The 19,719-nt window shown below is 42.6% G+C and overlaps 1 protein-coding gene across 6 annotated transcripts in view; it reads right to left on the reverse strand.

The window, feature by feature from the left end:
- JMJD1C (jumonji domain containing 1C) overlaps nt 1-19,719 on the reverse strand; it is a 310,246-nt gene that overhangs the window by 26,278 nt on the left and 264,249 nt on the right. For 5 of the 6 annotated variants that reach the window (XM_048857004.2, XM_048857005.2, XM_048857007.2 and 2 more), the window contains 8 exons: nt 14,194-14,283; nt 12,541-12,668; nt 12,098-12,311; nt 11,382-11,596; nt 10,679-10,957; nt 4,196-4,364; nt 3,644-3,734; nt 3,412-3,542 (listed from right to left, as the gene is read on the reverse strand). In XM_048857004.2, coding sequence (XP_048712961.1) covers nt 3,412-3,542; nt 3,644-3,734; nt 4,196-4,364; nt 10,679-10,957; nt 11,382-11,596; nt 12,098-12,311; nt 12,541-12,668; nt 14,194-14,283 — 1,317 coding nt within the window. Of the gene's footprint in view, nt 1-3,411; nt 3,543-3,643; nt 3,735-4,195; nt 4,365-10,678; nt 10,958-11,381; nt 11,597-11,710; nt 11,815-12,097; nt 12,312-12,540; nt 12,669-14,193; nt 14,284-19,719 lie in introns of those variants that run through there. The other variant, XR_012669363.1, reaches the window with a different exon arrangement.

Raw genomic sequence — 19,719 nt, forward strand, 5'->3', positions numbered from 1 at the left:
TCTGGCTATGATTGCCATCTTTGAAAAAACCCTGAGGGCTGAGAACAGACTGAACGGGAGTGCTGGGTACTGATTATGTTTCCTGACATAGGGAAACCTCAGAAGTCTGTGGTGGCACCTTCTAGATCAGGGGTGGACAAACTTTTTGGCCTGAGGGCCACATCTGGGTAGGGAAATTGTATGCAGTGCCATGAATATAGAGCTGGGACGGGGGGTTGGGGCACAGGAGGGAGTGCGGTGTGCAGGAAGGGGCTCGGGGCACAGGAAGGAGTGCGGTGTGCAGGAAGGGGCTCAGGGCAAGGGGTTGGGGTGCAAGAGGGGGCTCAGGGCAGGGAGTTGGGGTGCGGAGTGCAGGAAGGGTTTGGGGTGTGGGCTCTGGCCTGGCACCGCTTACTTTGAGCGGCGCTAGGGTGGCAGCGGCGTGCAGAGGGGCTGAGGCAGGCTCCTTGACTGCCCTGGCCTCGCACCGTTCCCAGAAGTGTCCAGCATGTCTGGCAATGGCTCCTGGGGGTGGGGTTCTGCCATGCACCGCCCTCGCCTCGCCCAAAGCTCCCATTGGCTGTGGTTCCCCGTTCCCGACCAATGGGGAGCTGCAGGGGGCAGTGCCTGCAGGCAGTGCACAGAGCCCTCTACCCCCCCCCCCCCACACACACACACAGAGGCAGCAGGGACATGGTGCCGGCCACTTCTGGGAGCGGTGTGGGGCCAGGGCAAGCAGGGAGCCTGCCTTAGCCACGCTGCGCCATGGGGCTGGTAATCCTGCAAGCCGGACTGAAAGCCCTGACAGGCCGGATCCAGCCCACGGGCTGTAGTTTGCCCTCCCCTGTCCTAGATCCACTTAAGTCAGGAAGTCTCCCCGCACCAGGGACGACACAATAGACGCCAGAGTCTCCATCCAAAATCTTGTTCTCTTCATTCACTTGCTGAGCCTTTTGAGGTCCAAAACGGCTTGGATACCCCCTGTGCATTTCTGCAAAATGAAACAGATTGCATAGAACCCCGAGAGGGAACACACTCTAGCATTCCCATATCTGAAAGATGAGATACTTCGTTCTGAATCATATTGTGCTTTAAGGGATTGCTGGAAATGGGAAACTGGATGAAGAATGGATGGGGTGGAGCCTGTAGCTTGAGGAAATATCCCTCGCTTACTATACCCCTGATTCACTTGTCTGTGGCCAATGTAAACCATTCCTCCAGGAAATGGGAAATTTTGTCCCCTAGTCCCTAGTCTCAGTTCTGGGCAGAGTCTACATGCAATCTTTGTCAAAGTGGGTTTGCAAGGAGGCTGAGATCACTCTGGATTTCCCCTCAAACTCGGTTCTACTGTTTTCCTTTGGGGAATCTGTTGTCCCTTTGTTGGTAACTCTATGATGACAAACTAAAGGAGCACCTCTGAAAGGAGCACCTCTGTCTGAAGGCCAGTCTATATTCTTTTCTGAGGGCACTTACCAATGAAAGAAAGTTAATGTTTGGATTTTGCAGCACTGTTAACCACCATCTTATCCAGCTTTTTTCCAAAAAAGAGAGAGCCTGTGAACTTGGCCGAGCACAGGACCTGCTTAGAATGGGTAGTCACTTTCCAGGGTTGGAGCCATAAGTAGCATCTGGCTACAGATCTGGAAATCCTGGCTTGGACTGAGGACTTCATTACAGCCATTGAAGCATCAGCTACAAATGCTGTTGCTAGGAAGCCCTTCTTTAAAATGGAACCAATGTCAGGGTGATCTCTGTCATTAAGGGCTCTGAGATCTTCCATCCAGGAGAGACACGCTTTTGCAAGGCAGGTAGCTATTAGGGATGCCCTGAGGGTGGCAGAGGCAGCCTTTTAGAGAGTGGCCTTCATCTTTCTACCCGGGGGCTTCTTCAGGCATATTTCCCCTTCTGAGGAAATAACCACCCTGCTCTGCCCTTGCTAGGAATGCTACAGCTGTGTCAGGTTGAATTTGAATCATGGAGACAACCTTACTGCACAGCCTGGAATTCCTCTTTTTTTCCAGACCTGTTTGGTTTCAGCCCTTGACAGCTCGCTTTCGGAAGAGGAGGAGGGGCAAGAGGTCAGAAGATTTGTACTTTCTGGATTTTCTCTGTTTTTTTCAGCTCTTTTTGGGCACGTGGGGAGCATAGAAGCTCTGCTGTGGCTTTGGTGAAGCCTTTTGTGCCTAAAGCCGTCTCGATGGATCTCTCTCTCTGAAATCTCCCCTGCTGGGTTCCATTCTGGGGTGGGGGGACACATTTTCAGAGTCCTCAGTCAAACTGGGAGAGAGGGAGACTGATTAGCAGCCCTGCTTCTTTTCCCAGGGCACTCAGGACCCACTTTAAGACTTGTAGGGGTCTTGGGGGAGGGAACTTGTTGACCTGAAAGCCTCCATTCTTTGTTCTCCAGGGTCCCCTAGGTCTTACCCCGTAAGTTAACTGGCTGGAGTCCTCTTTACCTTTGGAGCCTCTCCCTGTTCTGCACTGGAGTTCCTGGTCCATTTTTCCCATGATAGAGTCACAGATGCTTTGGTGGGAAGGAGTCCCTAGATGCCTGTCCAACTCATAGCTCCAGGATGTAATGGAGTGAGTGTCAGGTGTCTAGGCACAACTCACGATCTACTGAGCCGGGGAAGGCTGCCTCATACATAGAGCGCAGTTTAGATTTGATCCAGTGCTTTCTTGGCTGCTCTGCCATGCCTGTATGGGGCAGAGGAGCCGGCAGGAAGATGCTGCAGTGGAGCTCAGGGTGATTTAAACCACTGTAGTGTTAACTAACCCAGGGAGGAGGAGATATCTGAAAAAGAGAAATCTGCTCACCACTTCCGGAAAAACTGGGTAAAAAATTGAAGAACTAGACAAATGAGGGTGGGAACAATTGACCTGTCAATTGCCTGCTGCTTCGGAGACAGAGAATCTGGCAGAGGGAGCATGGCCAGAGTGCCAAAACATTGATTTGCCTCCCCGAGGTGCAGAGTAGAGAGGAGCAGCCCAGATACCTAGAACTGTGGGAGACACTGGAGTGCAGAAAGACTGAGGGAAGCAAAGTCTATTCGAAACAGGTTTTTTGAGTCTTCAACATAAAATAAATATAGAGGCAGAAAAATTAAATGACTTGGGAGTTTATTAATAAGTGAAACTGATAGAAGCAATATTACTCTGTAGAGAATATCCACAACTGTATTAGAGAGGATAAAAAAATACAATGTATAAGGAATACCCTCATGCTTCAGGGCATAAACCAATCATTAACAGAGAGATTAGAAGTGATTTCCTTTACGGTCTATCCATAATTGCTCACTAAATGACAACTGCACCTTGCTCTAAACCATCACATGCTAGCCATGGTCAGAGACAGGATACTGGATTAAAGGGAACACAGGCATGGAAGAGTATGGAAATTCCTGTATTCCTATGATATTAATAGTCACTTACCGTACGCACTGCATAATCTGGGTCCCAAATCTGGACGTACAAAAAACCCTGGTAAATGGGAAGCCAAGTTCAATTTTCCTTCTGGGTTACAATATTCTGGCAGTGGTAAACTTTTTAATAAGTCTTCATACCTAGAGAACAAAAGAACGAAGAATGTAACTGGATGCATATTATTTCTGACACACAAATAAAATCATCATAATGAATTTATGAATTTTAAATAAAGAAATACCTTGCAGGCATCATAGCCTTGAAGTCTTCACCAGAGGGCCAGTCTTTCAGTTTTAATATAACTGTTTCCCCACCTTTTATTTTTTGCCGTTCTGTAAACAATATACAAATTATTCAAAACTACACACATTTAGGCTTTTTCTTTATACTGAACCGGTCGATACAACTGAACTTTCACTGCTCCATTCTGATCTCAGATATACACTGTATATTGTACCATATCTTTGAAAATTAATGCATGTGCTAAGCAACTAATTTTACAAGCTCCAAGATAAGACACATTTAAATAGCTGAGCTCAAAATTGGACATTTAATTTACTTTAAAATTCATAGAGTGATACAGAAAATATTATGGCATATACTGTATCTATGCCATCCTGCAAACGTACAAAATGCAAAGCCTCTGTACTCTCTAAACAGATTGGCTAAAATTTTTGTTTGAATTAAACATCTTCAAAACCTCAAAATCCATGGTTAAAGAGTATCCTTTGTTTGCCGCATATGTGGCTACAGTATTTATGATTATTGGAATAATATACTTGAAATAACATACTTGCAACTTCTTCAAAACCATCCCAGAATTCCTTGACATTGGTGTTTGAAATAATGCTGTCTTTGCAGTTTAGCAGATCAGCTTTGTGGTCTCCAAAATCTAGGCTAATTGACTCTGCCTTCCACAAGTTGATGTTCATCTTCTTGTGCACTCCAGACACTAATACAGGCTTAAAAATAAATAAAGGAAATGGTAAAAGTCTAATACAAACTGCATTTCAAGATGGTGCTTTTTCAATTAAGCCAAAGCAAATAAATACATTCTAGTCTTGGGGTGAAGTCTTGGCCCCCTGAAGTCAATGGCAAAACTGCCATTGACTTCAATATGATCAGGATTTCATTGAGAATTTTTCTGTTGCCTAATCTTCAACACAATTTAGGAGAATCCTTCTTATTTATTAATAGTAATTACAGAATTTGAATCAAATATCTACATTGACACTGAGAAAACTATTTGTGATGTGCCTTACAAACTTCTGAGCACAGTAATAAAATCTATTAAAAATATACCTTTCAATATGGGGAAAGGGCCAATATATGCTACATACCGATCCTACTAATTCATTCTCCAAAAGTTCAGATATCTGATCAGTCAGATATTAAACAGTGAAATAGAACAAGCACAAGACTAAGAATTCATGTTCTGTAATAAAAGGTTCAATTATTTAAAATATATAAAACTTGTTGGGTACAGCGTCACACTTTCAGTTATCCTCAGCGCACATCACAATTCTTCTTCTCAAAGTGTCTGCGTTGTAACCGTTGTTAGAGAACGTTTTTTTCTAGTATCAGTGTAGATATTTGATTCAAAAACTGTAATTACTAATGAACTGAGAAAAAAACAGTTACCTACCTTTTCGTAACTTGTTCTTCGAGATGCATTGCTCACGTCCATTCCATTTTAGGAGTGCGCGTGCCCACGTGCACAGTTGTCAGAGATTTCTGCTTTAGTGTAGGGCCGCCTGTGCCGTCCTCTGGAGCCATGCTCCCATGCGGCGGTACATCAGGCGCTGCCTGCCCTGGACCTCTCTGTTCCTTCTTGCCGACAACTCCAACAGGGGTAGGAGGGTGGGAAATGGAATGGACATGAGTAACACATGTTGAAGAACAACAGTTATGAAAAGGTAGGAAACCGTTTTTCTTCTTCAAGTGCTTGCTCATGTTGATTCCATTTTCGGTAACTTACAAGCAGTATGCACAGAGGTGGGCCTGGAGTTCACAGCTTAGTGGCTTGCAGTACTGCCCTACTGAAGCCAGCACCATCCTGGGCCTGCTGGGTCAGTGCATAGTGGGATATAAAGGTATGGACAGACGACCAAGGGACCACTCTACAGATGTCCTGAATAGGCACATGGGCCAGAAAGGCTGCTGAAGAGTCTTGTGCCCTGGTAGAGTGGGCGGTGACGATTGCCGGGGGTGGCACCTTAGCTTTGTCATAGCAGAAGTGAATGCAGGCAGTGATCCAAAGAGGAAATTCCTTGAGTGGATATAGGGCAACCTTTCATCCTGTCGACCACAGCAACAAAAAACTGCGTCGACTTACAGAATGGCTTCATCCTGTCAATGTAGAAGGGCAGAGTCCTCCTGATGTGTAGGGCATGTAGCCTACGCTCCTCCTCTGACTTACTGGTCTTCTTTCCGAAGCCGCATAAGTAAATGTCCTGGCTTGAATGAAACTGAGAGACTACCTAGGGAAGAAAAGCCGAGTGTGGCCTTAGCTGGACCTTGTCCTTGTAGAAGACCGTGTACGGTGGCTCTGAGGTGAGCGCCCGAATCTTGGATATTCGGTGGGCCGACGTCACTGTGACCAGGAATGCTACCTTCCAAGACAGGAGAAGGCGAGAGCAGGAAGCCAGAGGCTCGAAGGGAGGACCCGTGAGCTGCCACAGCACCAGATTCAAATCCCACTGTAGGACAGGGTCCCTGACTTGCAGGTGGAGGCACTCTAGGCACTTAAGGAATCTGGCTGTGATATCCTGAGCAAAAACTGATCTGCCCTTGAACAGCAGGTGGAAGGCAGAGACGGCCACTAGGTGGACCTTGACTGATGAGAGGGACAAGCCTTGGAGCTTGAGATGCAGGAGGCAGTCAAGAATAAGTTGCAGGCAGCCTGCTCGGGAAGAACACCTTTGTCTGCAATCCAGCAAGTGAACAATTTCTACTTGACCAGGTAGGTCGCTCTGGTGGAGGGCTTCTTACTTCCCAACAGGATGCGCTGAACCCCATGCAGCAGCCAGGCCATCAGATGTAACGCAGCCAGGTTGGGGAGCAAAAGACTGCCATGGTTCTGGGACAACAGGTCCAACCTGAGTGGTAGCTGGAACGGGGTTGCCACTGAAAGGTCCAGCAGACTGCTTAACCGGTGTTGGCGCGGCCATGCCGGTGCTATGAGGATGACCCTGATGACCCTGATCCTGTCCTGTTTGATCCTTGTGAAGACCCTGGCCAGCAACGGCACTGGAGGGAAGGTGTCCATCAAAGCCCCCGACCACAGAAGCAGAAAGGCGTCCGACAAGCATTCTCCGTCCATACCCCCAATCGAGCAGAAGACGTGGCATTTCCTGTTCTGCCTAGACGTGCACAGGTCCACCCACGGGAGTTCCCCACCTGTGGAAGTTGGAACTGACCAACTCCGGATGAAGGGACCATTTATGGTGAGACAAGAATGTCCTGCTGAGGTGATCTGCCAAAGTGTTCTTGGTCCCTGGAAGGTGAGCGGCCACAAGATGGATGTTGTGCTGCAGACAGACGTCCCAGAGCCAGAGGGCTTCCTGACAGAGGGCAGACGACCTGGCTCTGCCTACCTGTTGATATTCAAGACCGTAGCCGTATTGTCCGTCAGGACCTGCACCACCCTGTCTTGAATCTGAGGTAGAAAGGCTTGGCAGCCTAGTCGAACTGCCATGAGTTCCCTGACATTGGGGACGTAGACCGACGCTAGCCCTGCCTGAAGGGGTTTGAGGCAAAGATGTGTGCTGGATCACATAAGTACATGCTGCCATGTGGCCCAACAGTCTCAGGCACATGTGAGCAGTGGTGAGCGGGTGGGTCCGCAGGCCCGCAATGAGGTCTGCCATGGCCTGGAACCGAGTCTCAGGGAGGAAGGTCCTGGCCCGAGTGGAGTCAAGGACCGCTCCAATGAATTCTATGCATTGTACCGGGGTTAAGGTTGACTTTTTCTCATTTGTTATCAACACCAGATTGCAACAGGTGGAACATACCAGATCGCGATGCCTCCGCACCTGATCTGGGGACCGGCCGCTTATCAGTCATCAAGGTAGGGGTAATATTTGGACTTCTCGACATCTCAGGTAAGCGGCCACTGGCGCTATACACTTTGTGAACACTCTTGGGGTCGACAAGAGACCAAAGGGCATTGCCATGAACTGGAAATGGCACTGGCCCAACGTGAAGAGGAAGAAGTGTCAGTGCCCCAGGAAGATGGACATATGGAAGTATGCATCCTTTAAATCGAGGGTGATGTACCAATCTCCTGGATCCAGGGAGGGAATGATGGAGGCTAGAGAGACCATGCAAAACTTCAACTTCTTGAAGGACTTGTTGAGGCGACGCAGGTCTAGGATGGGTCTGAGGCCCCTCTTTGCCTTCGGAATTAGGAAGTAACGGGAGTAAAATCCTCTGCCTTCCATGTTCCGAGAAACCTTTTCCACTCGCTCAAGGTGCAGGACATTTTCAGCCTCCTGAACGAGGAGTTGCTCAGGAATCAGCCTGCAGCCTGACGAAACTGTATCAAGCACCCAGTGGTCCGAAGTGACATGGGACCAGGCCAACCGGAAAGGACAGAGACAGTTGAGGAAAGGGAGGGTTGGATCCAGTACTGTCCCTTAGTGCATCCTCAAAATGACTGCTTTTGGCCTCCCTGACTTCTGGGAGGGTCAAGTTGGGCAGCCAGGTGGGAAGAGGATGGGTAGTGTCTCTTACGCCCCTTATCCTTGTCCTTCCTCATGCAGGAGCCAAACCTGAGAGCCCCACAGGACCTACACTGCGACTGAGGAGGCAGCGGCAGAGGTCAGAACGGCTTCCTGACTGGCTGAGGGGCGTGCAAGCCCAGGGAGTGGAAGGTGGCTTGGGAGTCCTTGAGTCCATGGAGCCTACAGTCAGTCAGTCAGCTCAGAGAAGAGCCCCAAACTTTCAAATGTGAGGTCCTGGATCGTGGTCTGCATCTCCTGGGACAGCTCAGAAGCCTGCAATCAGGAGTTGCGTCTCATGGCCACCGCCGATGTGACCACCCTGGCAGCTGAATCCATTCACATCCCATCTGGAGGACTCCCCGGACCATCGCCATGCCTTCACTCACCAACTCAGCGAACTCTTGGGCACGGTCCTGTGGGAGAGCCTCTTCCACCTTATTAAGAAAGTCCCATAGATTAAAGTTATAACCTCCCAGCAGGGCCTGGTGGTTAGAGACCCTAAAGTGTAAGCTGGCCATCCGATAAACTTTCCTGACAAACAGGTCTGCTTCTTCTGCCACTTCCTTGGCACCAGCGAGGGGGGGTGCTGCTGGGCCGAGTCTGGTGCTGGCAGCGCACTGTGCACCAAAGCTGATGTACTCGGCATGGGATCCGGTGGAGGACTCCAACGCGGGGCGAAGAGCAGCCTCCATTAGGAGGGACTCAAGCGGATATCCTGCTCCTTTTGGGTGCGAGGGCGAAAGTTCTTGCAAATACAACATGTCCTTTCTGTGGCTTTCTCCAAGACACTTGAGACAACTGTCATGGGGATCACTTATCGGCATCGGCCTGCTGCATGACTTGAAGCTGGGAGAGCGGGGCATGCTCTGCTTGAGGCAAAGTCCCAACCAGGACTCTACTAACTTAACATTATGACTAACCACTATGAACTATATACAACAACGAACAGAATGAAGTCTATGAGGAAAAACCGCTACTGCTCTTGCGATGCAAGACAAGGCACTCCAACCAACCATCACGGGTGGTAAGAAGGAACTGAGAGGGTGCAGGGCTGGCGGCGCCTGATATAACACCGCATGGGAGCGCCACTGCAGAGGGTGCTACAGCCAGCCCGACAGATACCGCTAAGGCAGAAATCTCCAACAACTATGCACGTGGGCGTGTGCACACTTAAAATGGAACTGACATGAGCAAGCACTCAAAGAACACCACACAATACTGATGAGCTCAAGTCATTCTAAAGTTTTTTGCTTACACATTTAGTGCTTCTTAGCATATGTATTTACATTTTCTGCTTATACAACCCCAGAAGCTAGTAAATGTGGCAGACCAGTGAGACAAACTTCAGTTTTGACTGATGCAACAAAACCAACAAAAGGAACACAATACTTAAATTTGTTAAATAACCTATCAAATAAATTTGGCTGGTCTCTAGTGATAAGAAATTTTCCCCAGTGCATGGGGAGTGTTATCACTCAGTTCTTCTAGATTTTGAGTTTTCAGTATTTCAATATTTGAGTTTTCAAAATTTAAGTTTCCATTTCAATAAAAATTGCATTTCCAACCCTTACTGTTGTGAAAAACCATTTCAAACATGAACACATGTAGTTCTGTCCAAAGTCGTAACTGTGCTTTTCTTTCCTTTAAACCATCTCACTTTCTAATCTCAATCCATCCAGATTATTTTCATTCCCCCATCCCAGTTTCTTCTGTAACTGCAAATGCCTGTTAGTAACATATTCAGTTAGGGTGAATTATTCTATTATTCCATCTTCTATTATTATTATAATTATGAAGAGTAGCTTGTTTAATATGCTGTTTCTCTCCCACAGCACCACCTGCCAAGTAAAATCTGATTTTTCTTCCTATTATCTAATTTTAGGAAAAACTTAATAAATTAAAACTGTAACTTTGGACTACTTTTAACCCATATTTCTCTACACTGGTGTAAATAAGAAGAAGTCTAGAATTTCTCCAGTTACCTAACATCATTTGAACAGTCTGCATCACTGGATCCAAATAATCTATGAATATACTTTCTAATCTTTGTGGAAAAAGACCTCAAGTAATTATGTTTTTATTTTAAACTCTACTTTCAGTACACATATATTCTGTATTTGCCAAGGGTGAACAAAAGATGTGCATTCAGACTTCTTTCAGTTGTCTTTATATCTTTAGCTGTTAAATTTATTTCTAATTCCCTACTTTTACCAAAAAAAAAAAAAAAAAAATTTACCTGGCGTGGCACCTGTGGAGTTGAGGTTAAATTCTAAAGGTCATGCTATTGAATTAGTGGGAGTTTGTGCTGGTGATGGAGGGAGAAACTACTGCTGATGGTGAAATAATAATATGATGATGAAAATACCTGTTCACTTTACTGACTAATTAGGTTTTACTCCTGTTAGCCCTGCTAACCTAATACAGCTGAAAGTTTGAATTACCATCATTTTACTTGTAAACTGAGCAGAATGGATCTGAAAGTCTGAGACACACAAACATGGAACCTATACCTAGAGTCACTTTTCATAATAGAACTGCACTTCGATATGTACCTTTCCTTGTTTCCAGCACTCTTTAAAGAGCTTCCAGTTGCTGCTGTTTTTATGATCTTTGAGCCACAAAATATGCTTATCACAGATCCAGGAATGTGGAATACCGCTGTAGAATTTACTGCAATCATCCAGAATAGATTTTTGACCATCTTTTGGCCCATCCTTCAGTTCAGATTTTACATTTATCTTTGGTGGTCTATTTGGTGGAATCTTGTTTTCTACAACTGAAGCAATTATGTCATCAAGAATGTTTGGCATAGTCCTTCCACCTTTGCCACCCTTGTAGAAAAACAAAAATAGTTTACTAGGAAATTTTAGATTTACCTTCTTCAACAGAATGTCAGAAATATTAAATATAAATAAAAACTATATACTAATATATTGCACCCACAGAAAAGTTTACTGAAATAATCATCTGGAATCAGGGAACTGCAGTTAAAATGACAATGAATATATTCAACTCTCTTTAAATTACTAAGTCAATGTTTAATCTAAATCAATGTCCAAATTATTTACAATATGTATCAATCATCACTAAACATGCAAGTTACCTTTCTTTCAGGGAAGCTTTAGTGATGTTTACTTACATATTTAATTATAAATTAACATTCAAAGCTAGTGTCATTAGGCTGTTCTAATTAAAATGTACCAAAGCAAGTTGTGTGAATTTTCAAAACCCCATGCATTATGGAAATACACTCACTGTTGTGCCTGTAGAGTAAACTGGAGCAAAAGCAATGCCAGCATCTGTAGAGCCCAGACGCAGTTTGCCAGCTGTTGTAGTCAGTAGGTCTCGTAAGGTTGAGCCCTGTTCGTTGTTCTGGGACACAGGAGGAGATGTTTTACAATTTAGAGACTCTGAACTCTCTTGGTCTCTCTCTTCTTTAGTATGTTTTCCAGGAAGACATTCTTTATTTTCTAAAATAAAAAATACTTTTGATACATGATTGTGTCATGATGCAGAAATTCGAACACTGGCATCCTGCATTTTATAGTGGTGGTAATATACTGTAGCACTAGTGCTTTATTCACCTGAAAACACACCAGAGGATGAATTAGATCCTTCAAAATGCAGTCAAACAGTGTACCATGAAAAGGCCTTCCTCAACATCTCAGACATGTAGCTGAGTGTGCACCTGTCACAAATGAGAGATGCTGTAGCTGAGAGAGGCTGGGAAACACTAACACATTACATATGCATTCCACTAGTGGCTTCTCTGTTATATTCAACAAATAATTGGTAACTAGTTTTGATGCCCCTAGAAGGCAGCACTGAGTTTATAAGATTAGGAAATATGACATTTTAATTATTTATGACACAAATGAAACCCAACGTGGAATTTTTTTTATAGTGAGTTCAGCACAAATTCCTGGAGCACCCAAAACCACGCACTTAACATTAGTATGTCTAATATTTACCTTTCTTTTCCTCTCTGGCTTTTTGCTCTGCTAGATCAGCTAACCAATGCAGTGGAGACTGGGATTCTGGTGGAGTTAACTTGCTGTCTGCACTTACATCACTCCCTGGACTTGTATTGCCATTTGTCTCAGACTTTTGAGGGGTATTCGGCTGCTGAGACTCAGGCATGCACAGAGAAATTTTATTACTGTGATTAAGGACATTCTGTAAAACCTATAGAGGAGAACAATTTTATTTTTAAATATAGTATTTTGTTTTAATATGAGCAAAACAGTAGCAACAATGGTAATTTGCTAATATATTAATTACACAGAACAGAATTATATAAAATTCATGAAAAAGTTGATTTATTGATATTATTCAAATATTTTTTTAAAAAAAATCAACAAATATCAACATGTCTAAACACTAAACTCCGAACTTAAAAATACTATAGACTCACCTGAGAGACACCATTCATTGCAGGGAACTTCCCAGTTTGTATGCTCTGTTTGCTGGTACACTGACAATAGGATTTAATCTCAAATTTCTCTCTAAGACTATGCATGGCATCTAGAAGATCTGTCAGAACTATAAGTTAAAGTAGGAATAAAGAAAACCATTAACAGTTCTTTCATGAACAACGTAAATTTATTTTGTGATCCTCTTTACAAAAGTGTGATGGTATTATAAAACTATTTATATTCCATACTAAAAGCTCAAAAGATTCTTAAGCACTCACAAACAAAGAAACAACAAAGTGAAGATTGTCCTCTTAGTCTTAACTCTGTCTCCTGTACAAGCTTTAAGATATATCTTTAATTATATAATCACATACTATTTTTCTGCAAGATTCCCACTTGGTTCTGTGCGGAGACATGTCTTCACAAAGAAACGTGATGCTCACCCCTTCCTGGTTGCTATAGTCAACTCTTATCAACATCCCAAACTGGCATCTCTGCTGCAGGAGAACCTGTTCGAGACCCACATGGAGGCCCCAGCCCCCAGCAAGGTCTTCTACCAGCTGATTGTCACCCAGAAAGAGGTGGGTGAACGAGGGAGGGTTAATGGTAAGACTACTTATCAGTTAACTATATAACCATTAATATTTTACATCCCTATTTAAAACACTACATTATAATGCATATGCATAAGGGGACAGAACTGAGAATATGTAGGCAGTCATAATGTTGGCATTTTCTGAGATGAGTGCTTCACCTGGCAACTTAAATATTTTGAACCAAATTTTGGTATGGCATGTGTGTGTCTGAGAGTTAGATATCTAAATCTGTGAAGTATGCTTGGATGCCCTAACTTCCCCCTGAAATAATACCAAGCAACAACCATAAAATTATATTTATTATGTGTTTGTTGTCCCATTTAAAATGATTTTACTTGAACTGTTTAAAGACACATTTGATTTTTAATTTTTTCCCCTTATGGTATCACTGAAGGGCAGAGTTAAGGTTCTTCAGGTGCCCCAACTGTATTAGAAATTCCATTAGGTATTTATTTTAATCGAAAGTCTGAATTTTTGGGGTTTACAATGCTTGTTTGGGGGATAATTGAAACATTCTTTTAGTTCTTTTTACCCTAAATTATACATTCATACTTTCAACCTAAACTGCACCACAATAGTTACACTATCTGAGAATTTTCTACTTTTAAAAAAGTTTATTAATAATTTCACTCATGAACAACAAATAAGAATCCCAAAAAGAATGTTACCATGTAATGTTTCTATTATTGGAAAGCATATAATATCAACATGATTTTTTTTTTAATTTTAACTTTTATGGTCAGATTTACTAGTACATTCTGACTGCTTTAGACAACTCTGGAGCAGTGTAAACCCGGCAATGTGTAAACCCTACTTTCCCCCCATCCCCGACCCCCTGTCCCCTATATTTCCCTGCATACACATCCACCAATTCTCACCTCCATGTTTCTCTGCACCTCTCCTACTCTGTCCTCCCCATTTATTTGGTGAGGATATATTGTGCTACAGGTAGCTTTGAAAAGTAATTTCAGAAATTACTAGAACTTCTATTTAAAATTAATGCAGTCTTTCCACACAGAAAGAAATTATGAATAAATTGTTTTTATGTGATCGTACCAGAGCCTGGAATAATCTGAGTTGGCATCAAATGCTTGTGATCATGAGGCTGTCCTTTCACACATTTCATCCAAGCATATAATTCTTTATCTGTAAAACAACAACATTCCCAGTTATTTTATTTCACTTGTGGCTTTATTACTTAAATCATATCATTCACAGATATTCCCAATCCATTGTTTAGAAGCCTCCACATCTACACTCCTCTGCGATTCTATACTGGTATTTTGTATGACAAACATTTTGTTTGCAACAGTTTGACAGAAAAGACAATCAGAATGGAGTTTTAATAAAAATAGAAGCAAAGACAGTAGCATCCACAACACAGATCCTTGTCCAAGTTTCAAAGCTTATTCATTTTATTATATTTAAATCTGTTATTTTTGCCTGAGTAAAAATCCATCATACAGTTGCCATTTAGGCAGTTAAAGTTATCTCACTGAACAATTCTAACATAGTCTAGAGGGATGAGTAGAGAAGAGCTTGTATTGTCAATACGTCTACTGTTAACAGTAGCACATACAGGCCCTACTGATGGGGGCCCCTTTTAGCTAGGCACTGTACAAACACATATTAAGTCAAAGACAAAGGGTGAAAGAAGAAAAAAAAAGCCAAGTCAGGGAAGTGACTTGACACTGATCTGCTGTGTTATCTTGGGCTGAGATGGGAATGGAACCCAGTCCGGTCTTCCATCTACTGTACCATGCTACCTATCTTTAATGGATGCAATCTTCAAATCTATTTTAAATTTTGCTCAGCTGTAGCAATGTATGTTGTATGCCCCAAATAGGCAGGCTAAGAGACATGTTCAGCACGTTTAAAGCATATTTTCCTTACATTATAAAATTTATAATGCACCAAATACCTCTCTTTTCCTGGATCTTAAAAATATTAAGCATATACCCTTACAAGTGAGAATTTTGTAAGTCACTTTATAGTACAACTTTAAAGTATACAATTTTAAAACAATCATGTAGATATCATATACCAAGAACAAAATATGACTATCATATAACATATAACCCAAAACATTTACTCAAATTTTATCATTAGCATATTACATGTAAATTTTATAATTAACCTTTCAAAGAATGCATAAAAACTAGAATTAGGGAAAGCCTTCCCCTAGTGATATCTAGCAAAATTTGTATATCAGTTCTAGCCTGCACCCCAATCCCCCAATGAGCTCTGTGTGGGTGGACAGGTACACAGAGCCCCAATGAAGTCAACAGAGCATCCCAGGGGCCTGGGGGCTGTACTGAGCTAATTACAGAACTGGAGGTTATTCCTGGTCACAGTACAATACTCAAGTATTATGCCTAAAGTGCCTGACAGCAAACCTAAAAATAGAACTAAATCATCTCTTTTATTTTATATAGCTCTATGTGTAAAGACAGCTTCATAATTGTGTATTTTCATAGTCTTTAATTTTGCACACGTTTAATAGATATTGTACAACAGAACAATTACTCATAAGTTGTAGAACTAGTAAATGTTCAAACAGTGTTCTCAAAAAATAAAATGCTGACAGACATAGCACATTTTGGACAATTCTAAAAATAAAATTTATGTTTGGTTATGCAGGCTGTAGACCATGCTTTGCTCCCAGAGCCAGGAATACAACCCAGGAACCTGGATACCTAACATTCCAGTGTCATCTCCCAAATAGTTGCATAATCCCCTGGCAAACAGCGTGTCATATCTCCCTTTACAAGATCGTCCACATAAAAGACAACTGCCTGTTTCAATCACAAATTACTCCTATAACTAAATCAGAAGAGGTCTGAGCTGCGGAACTGACTGTTGTGGGTTCAAACCCTGTATATACACATACATACACACACAGACAGAGCCCCCTTTTAAATTAGTGTGGAATAACTGCAATCGTTGAAATGATTTTTATAGCAAAACATTGTACAGTACTTAGAAGTGAATTTGGATGTTGTGTTAATATTTGATTTATTGTTGTATTTTTAGTGTTTGTATTTTGATTAATGGGAGGTCAAGAACTGCATGGGCCATGGAAACTGAACTACTCCCCTTCATAACCAGACTTAGGAATGTTGTGAGGGTCGTGCTGTGGATAAAACAGGACTTCTCACTAGGGCTGTCCAGCCAACTGGTTAAATGCAAGTCATTTGCAAAAATGCAACTAAGCTAATTAAATATTTTTCATGCAATGTCATAATACTTGGCAACTCTGCTTGATGGTGCCAGGAAAGACCTAAGAAATGGCGATGGGATGGACTTTTGTCTGTGCAGTGAAATGGAAAAAACCCCACTGACTTAAATAGAACATTTAAATCTCTGACATTTGTGGCAAGGCTGCCCAAAACCAACATACGTTCTCCATTACATTCAACAACTGTAAAAACAAGCAGTGGTTCCAGGAAAAATAACGTAATATGAAGTGGTATCATTTGGACAAAAACATGTGTTGCTGAAAGTCCTTGATGGTGCCAGAGCACAGGTACAATACATAACCAGCACACCATGTATCACCAGAAATTGAACTATAGAGAGAAGCCAGCATACTTCTATTTTAGCATATATTGAAGGACGATATGATAACCAGAGAGAAAAATTTCCCAATGCTATCAAGACTGAAAAGAAGCCTGCTTCTGTATATTGCTTTTTAAACTTTGACTTTTTCTAGACTTTCCCTGGATGTTTAAAATGTGTACTTTAAAGACTGTTTTAATATGATTTACCCAACTTCCATGATGTTTCTAACAATTCGCAAAGGCCTAAGCCAAGTCAGACAATATGCACATACACAGAGGCCTGGACAGCTAAGAAGAGCCTGTGAGAAGAATCAGCATAATAAATGCTTTTGGAGTTCAAAGACACCTACAGTAATTCATTACGAAGAGGAGCAATGCCCCCTGACTCTCCTTGATGTTTTTTTTTTTTGGTGGGGGAAAGGGGGGCGTTTATCAGTAGACACATGGGAGTTTATAAATAAATATTCATAATAACTGAAGCACTAATTCTAGCTGGTTAAGCAATGCAGTTGTACAAGATCTTTTTAAAGTCATAGGAGAAAAATATATAACTTTCTCTACTTAAATTCTGAAAGAAATCTCAGATTAGGACTTTTATTAGCAAAAATATTTGGAAGATATGTGCTTCAGTAGCTACATGATACTATTGTAATCCTTTTCCTCCCTCTCCCCTAACCACATTGCCTGCCATAATTCGTCACTTAAATTGTAAACTGTTTGAAGAAAGGAACACATCTTTATCTGTCTGGAAAGTACCAGGACCATTTATGAATACATGAACAACCATCATCATCATTATCCTTGCTCTTTTGCATAAAATACTCACCATTTTTAGTAACTAGGTCTACATTCTTGAAACAAGAACACTGGAAAAATATTAATATACTACAGATAAAAGTAAAATCAAAAGTAATACCAGAGCAACAGCCAATCAGTGGTGCTAACAAAAGCAAATCCTATGACATTACTCATTACTTGGAGTAATATTTAAAATGGCAGCATATTAGTTTAGACAGATCAGGAAACAAAACCACCAACCTATCTACTGTTTTTCAAACACAGCTGTTTTCAGAGAAATCGTACTACATCAGATTCATTTGGAACAGTTACTACTACTTTCCTTTTACTAATAGCAGAAGTGACATGGACTTTGATGAGAACTTTGGAAGCATCTTATTACCAGGGCAGAGGAGGAAGCCCTCTCACTCTGCATCAAGGGACTGAGTGGAAGCAAGTTTTTTCAGTATTTATTGCCATTGAAGACATTGTGTTACAGCGATCCTGATTTTATTTATTTTTAAATGATATTCTGATAGGTGAAAATAAGTTGGTGAGACAAATGTAGGTGTACTCTATTAATAATAAATATTGTATCTGTCACTTGTATGGTATTTCACCCAGGAGTTTGTCTGCCCACCTTGGGAAAGGAGGAGGAAGCCATTTCTAATAGCTGCCTAACAGCTCCCTCCTTAAGGGTATTTAGGAAACAATGCCAGAGGCGGCTGACTTAATGGCTCTAGCCCAGTCACCATTTGTGACCATGGTGGGTAACAATAGGACCTTGACTTTCTAAAGTTATGTCTACATTAGAAATGCTACAGTGGCACAGCTGCAGCACTGTAGCAGCGTATACACTACAGCATTGGGAGGGGTTCTTCTGTTGCTGTTGTAAATCCATCTCTCCAAAAGGCAGTAGCTAGCTTGATGGAAGAATTCCTATGTCAACCTAGCACTGTCTACACTGGGGCGTAGGTTGGCTTAAATACATCTCTCAGGGGTGTGAATTTTTCACAATCTTGAGCGACATAGGTTAGATGGACCTAAGTTTTAAGTTAGGGGAGGACAAAGAGAATGTGAATTGGTTCTGTTCTCTTTCTGTAACTTAATAGGAAAGCCTAGCTTAGTTTATAGCAAAATGTATGATTAGATGAGATGAAACTAAGCATGAGTGCAGGCTGTTCATTTTAAAATCCTTTTTCCTCTAATGCTTTGTTCCAACTACAGTGTACTCCCAGTTATTCAAATAGCATGGGGGGGGGGGGAGAGAGGAATTGATTTTATTTACATAATTGAGAGGGCAAGAGAAGCAGCGCAGAGAACCCTCTCTGCAGCTCTGCTGTCAAGGCCCTGCTCGCTCATTCTCATGACAGCAGGGATGCAGAGAGGGTTCTCTGCGCTGCTGCTTTTTCAATTATTGAAGACACAAGGTCCAGGGGGAGGCTGCAGTCCTAGTGAGGCAGAGACCCCTGGTCAGGATCCTGCTGTGCTCCACCAGGACCACACTCTTCCCTGCACCTTGTGCCCACTGGGATCGGGCGTCATTGGCCCTGCGGCAGTGCAGCTAGCCCTCTGCAGCTTTTCCGTCACTGCCCCATTCACTCACTCCCATGATGGTAGGGCTGAGGGCTCCCTGCACTATCAAAGGAGCCATTCAGCAGCAGGGTGGCCTCTCCTGGTGCCAGGGGTCTCTGCTTTATTATTCATGCTGGCATTGCTGGGGTGAAAGAAGGGATTTTAATAATGTGGAGGTTCAGATAATAGGGTTTTAGAAAATCAGGAGTATACTGTACTACATAAAATTATTTTCTTTTAAGAAGGCTGTTGATCTGTATCACTGGTCAGAGGTTCCCAAAGAGAGGATTCAAGCAGGTGCTCAAATCAAGACAGGCCTTCATGGTAACAACTGGTTAGCATACATAGGGTGGGGCACTGGGGGTCCAAGTATAAAAGTGGAAGACTTGCAAATTTCAACCTTGAGACAGGTAAGGGCAAGAGGTCTAAAATCTGGGAGGATGTGTTCAGAGAAAGCAAAAAGGGTAGAGGGTCAGTTAGCTCCATAACTGTGACAACTGCTTTTTGGAAGGGCTGGTTTTACATATTGTCATGACAAAGGTGAGGAAGCTTTGAGAAATAGGAAAAAGTTGTGCTTTGTGCAAAAACAATAGCATTTATTGGTTACAGAAAGACACCGAACCTTCTGGAGCAGCAATTCTAGAACATGTTAGAATAAACAATACAGAGA

This window comes from Caretta caretta, chromosome 7 (genome assembly GCF_965140235.1).
Source record: "Caretta caretta isolate rCarCar2 chromosome 7, rCarCar1.hap1, whole genome shotgun sequence".
NCBI lineage: Eukaryota > Metazoa > Chordata > Testudines > Cheloniidae > Caretta > Caretta caretta.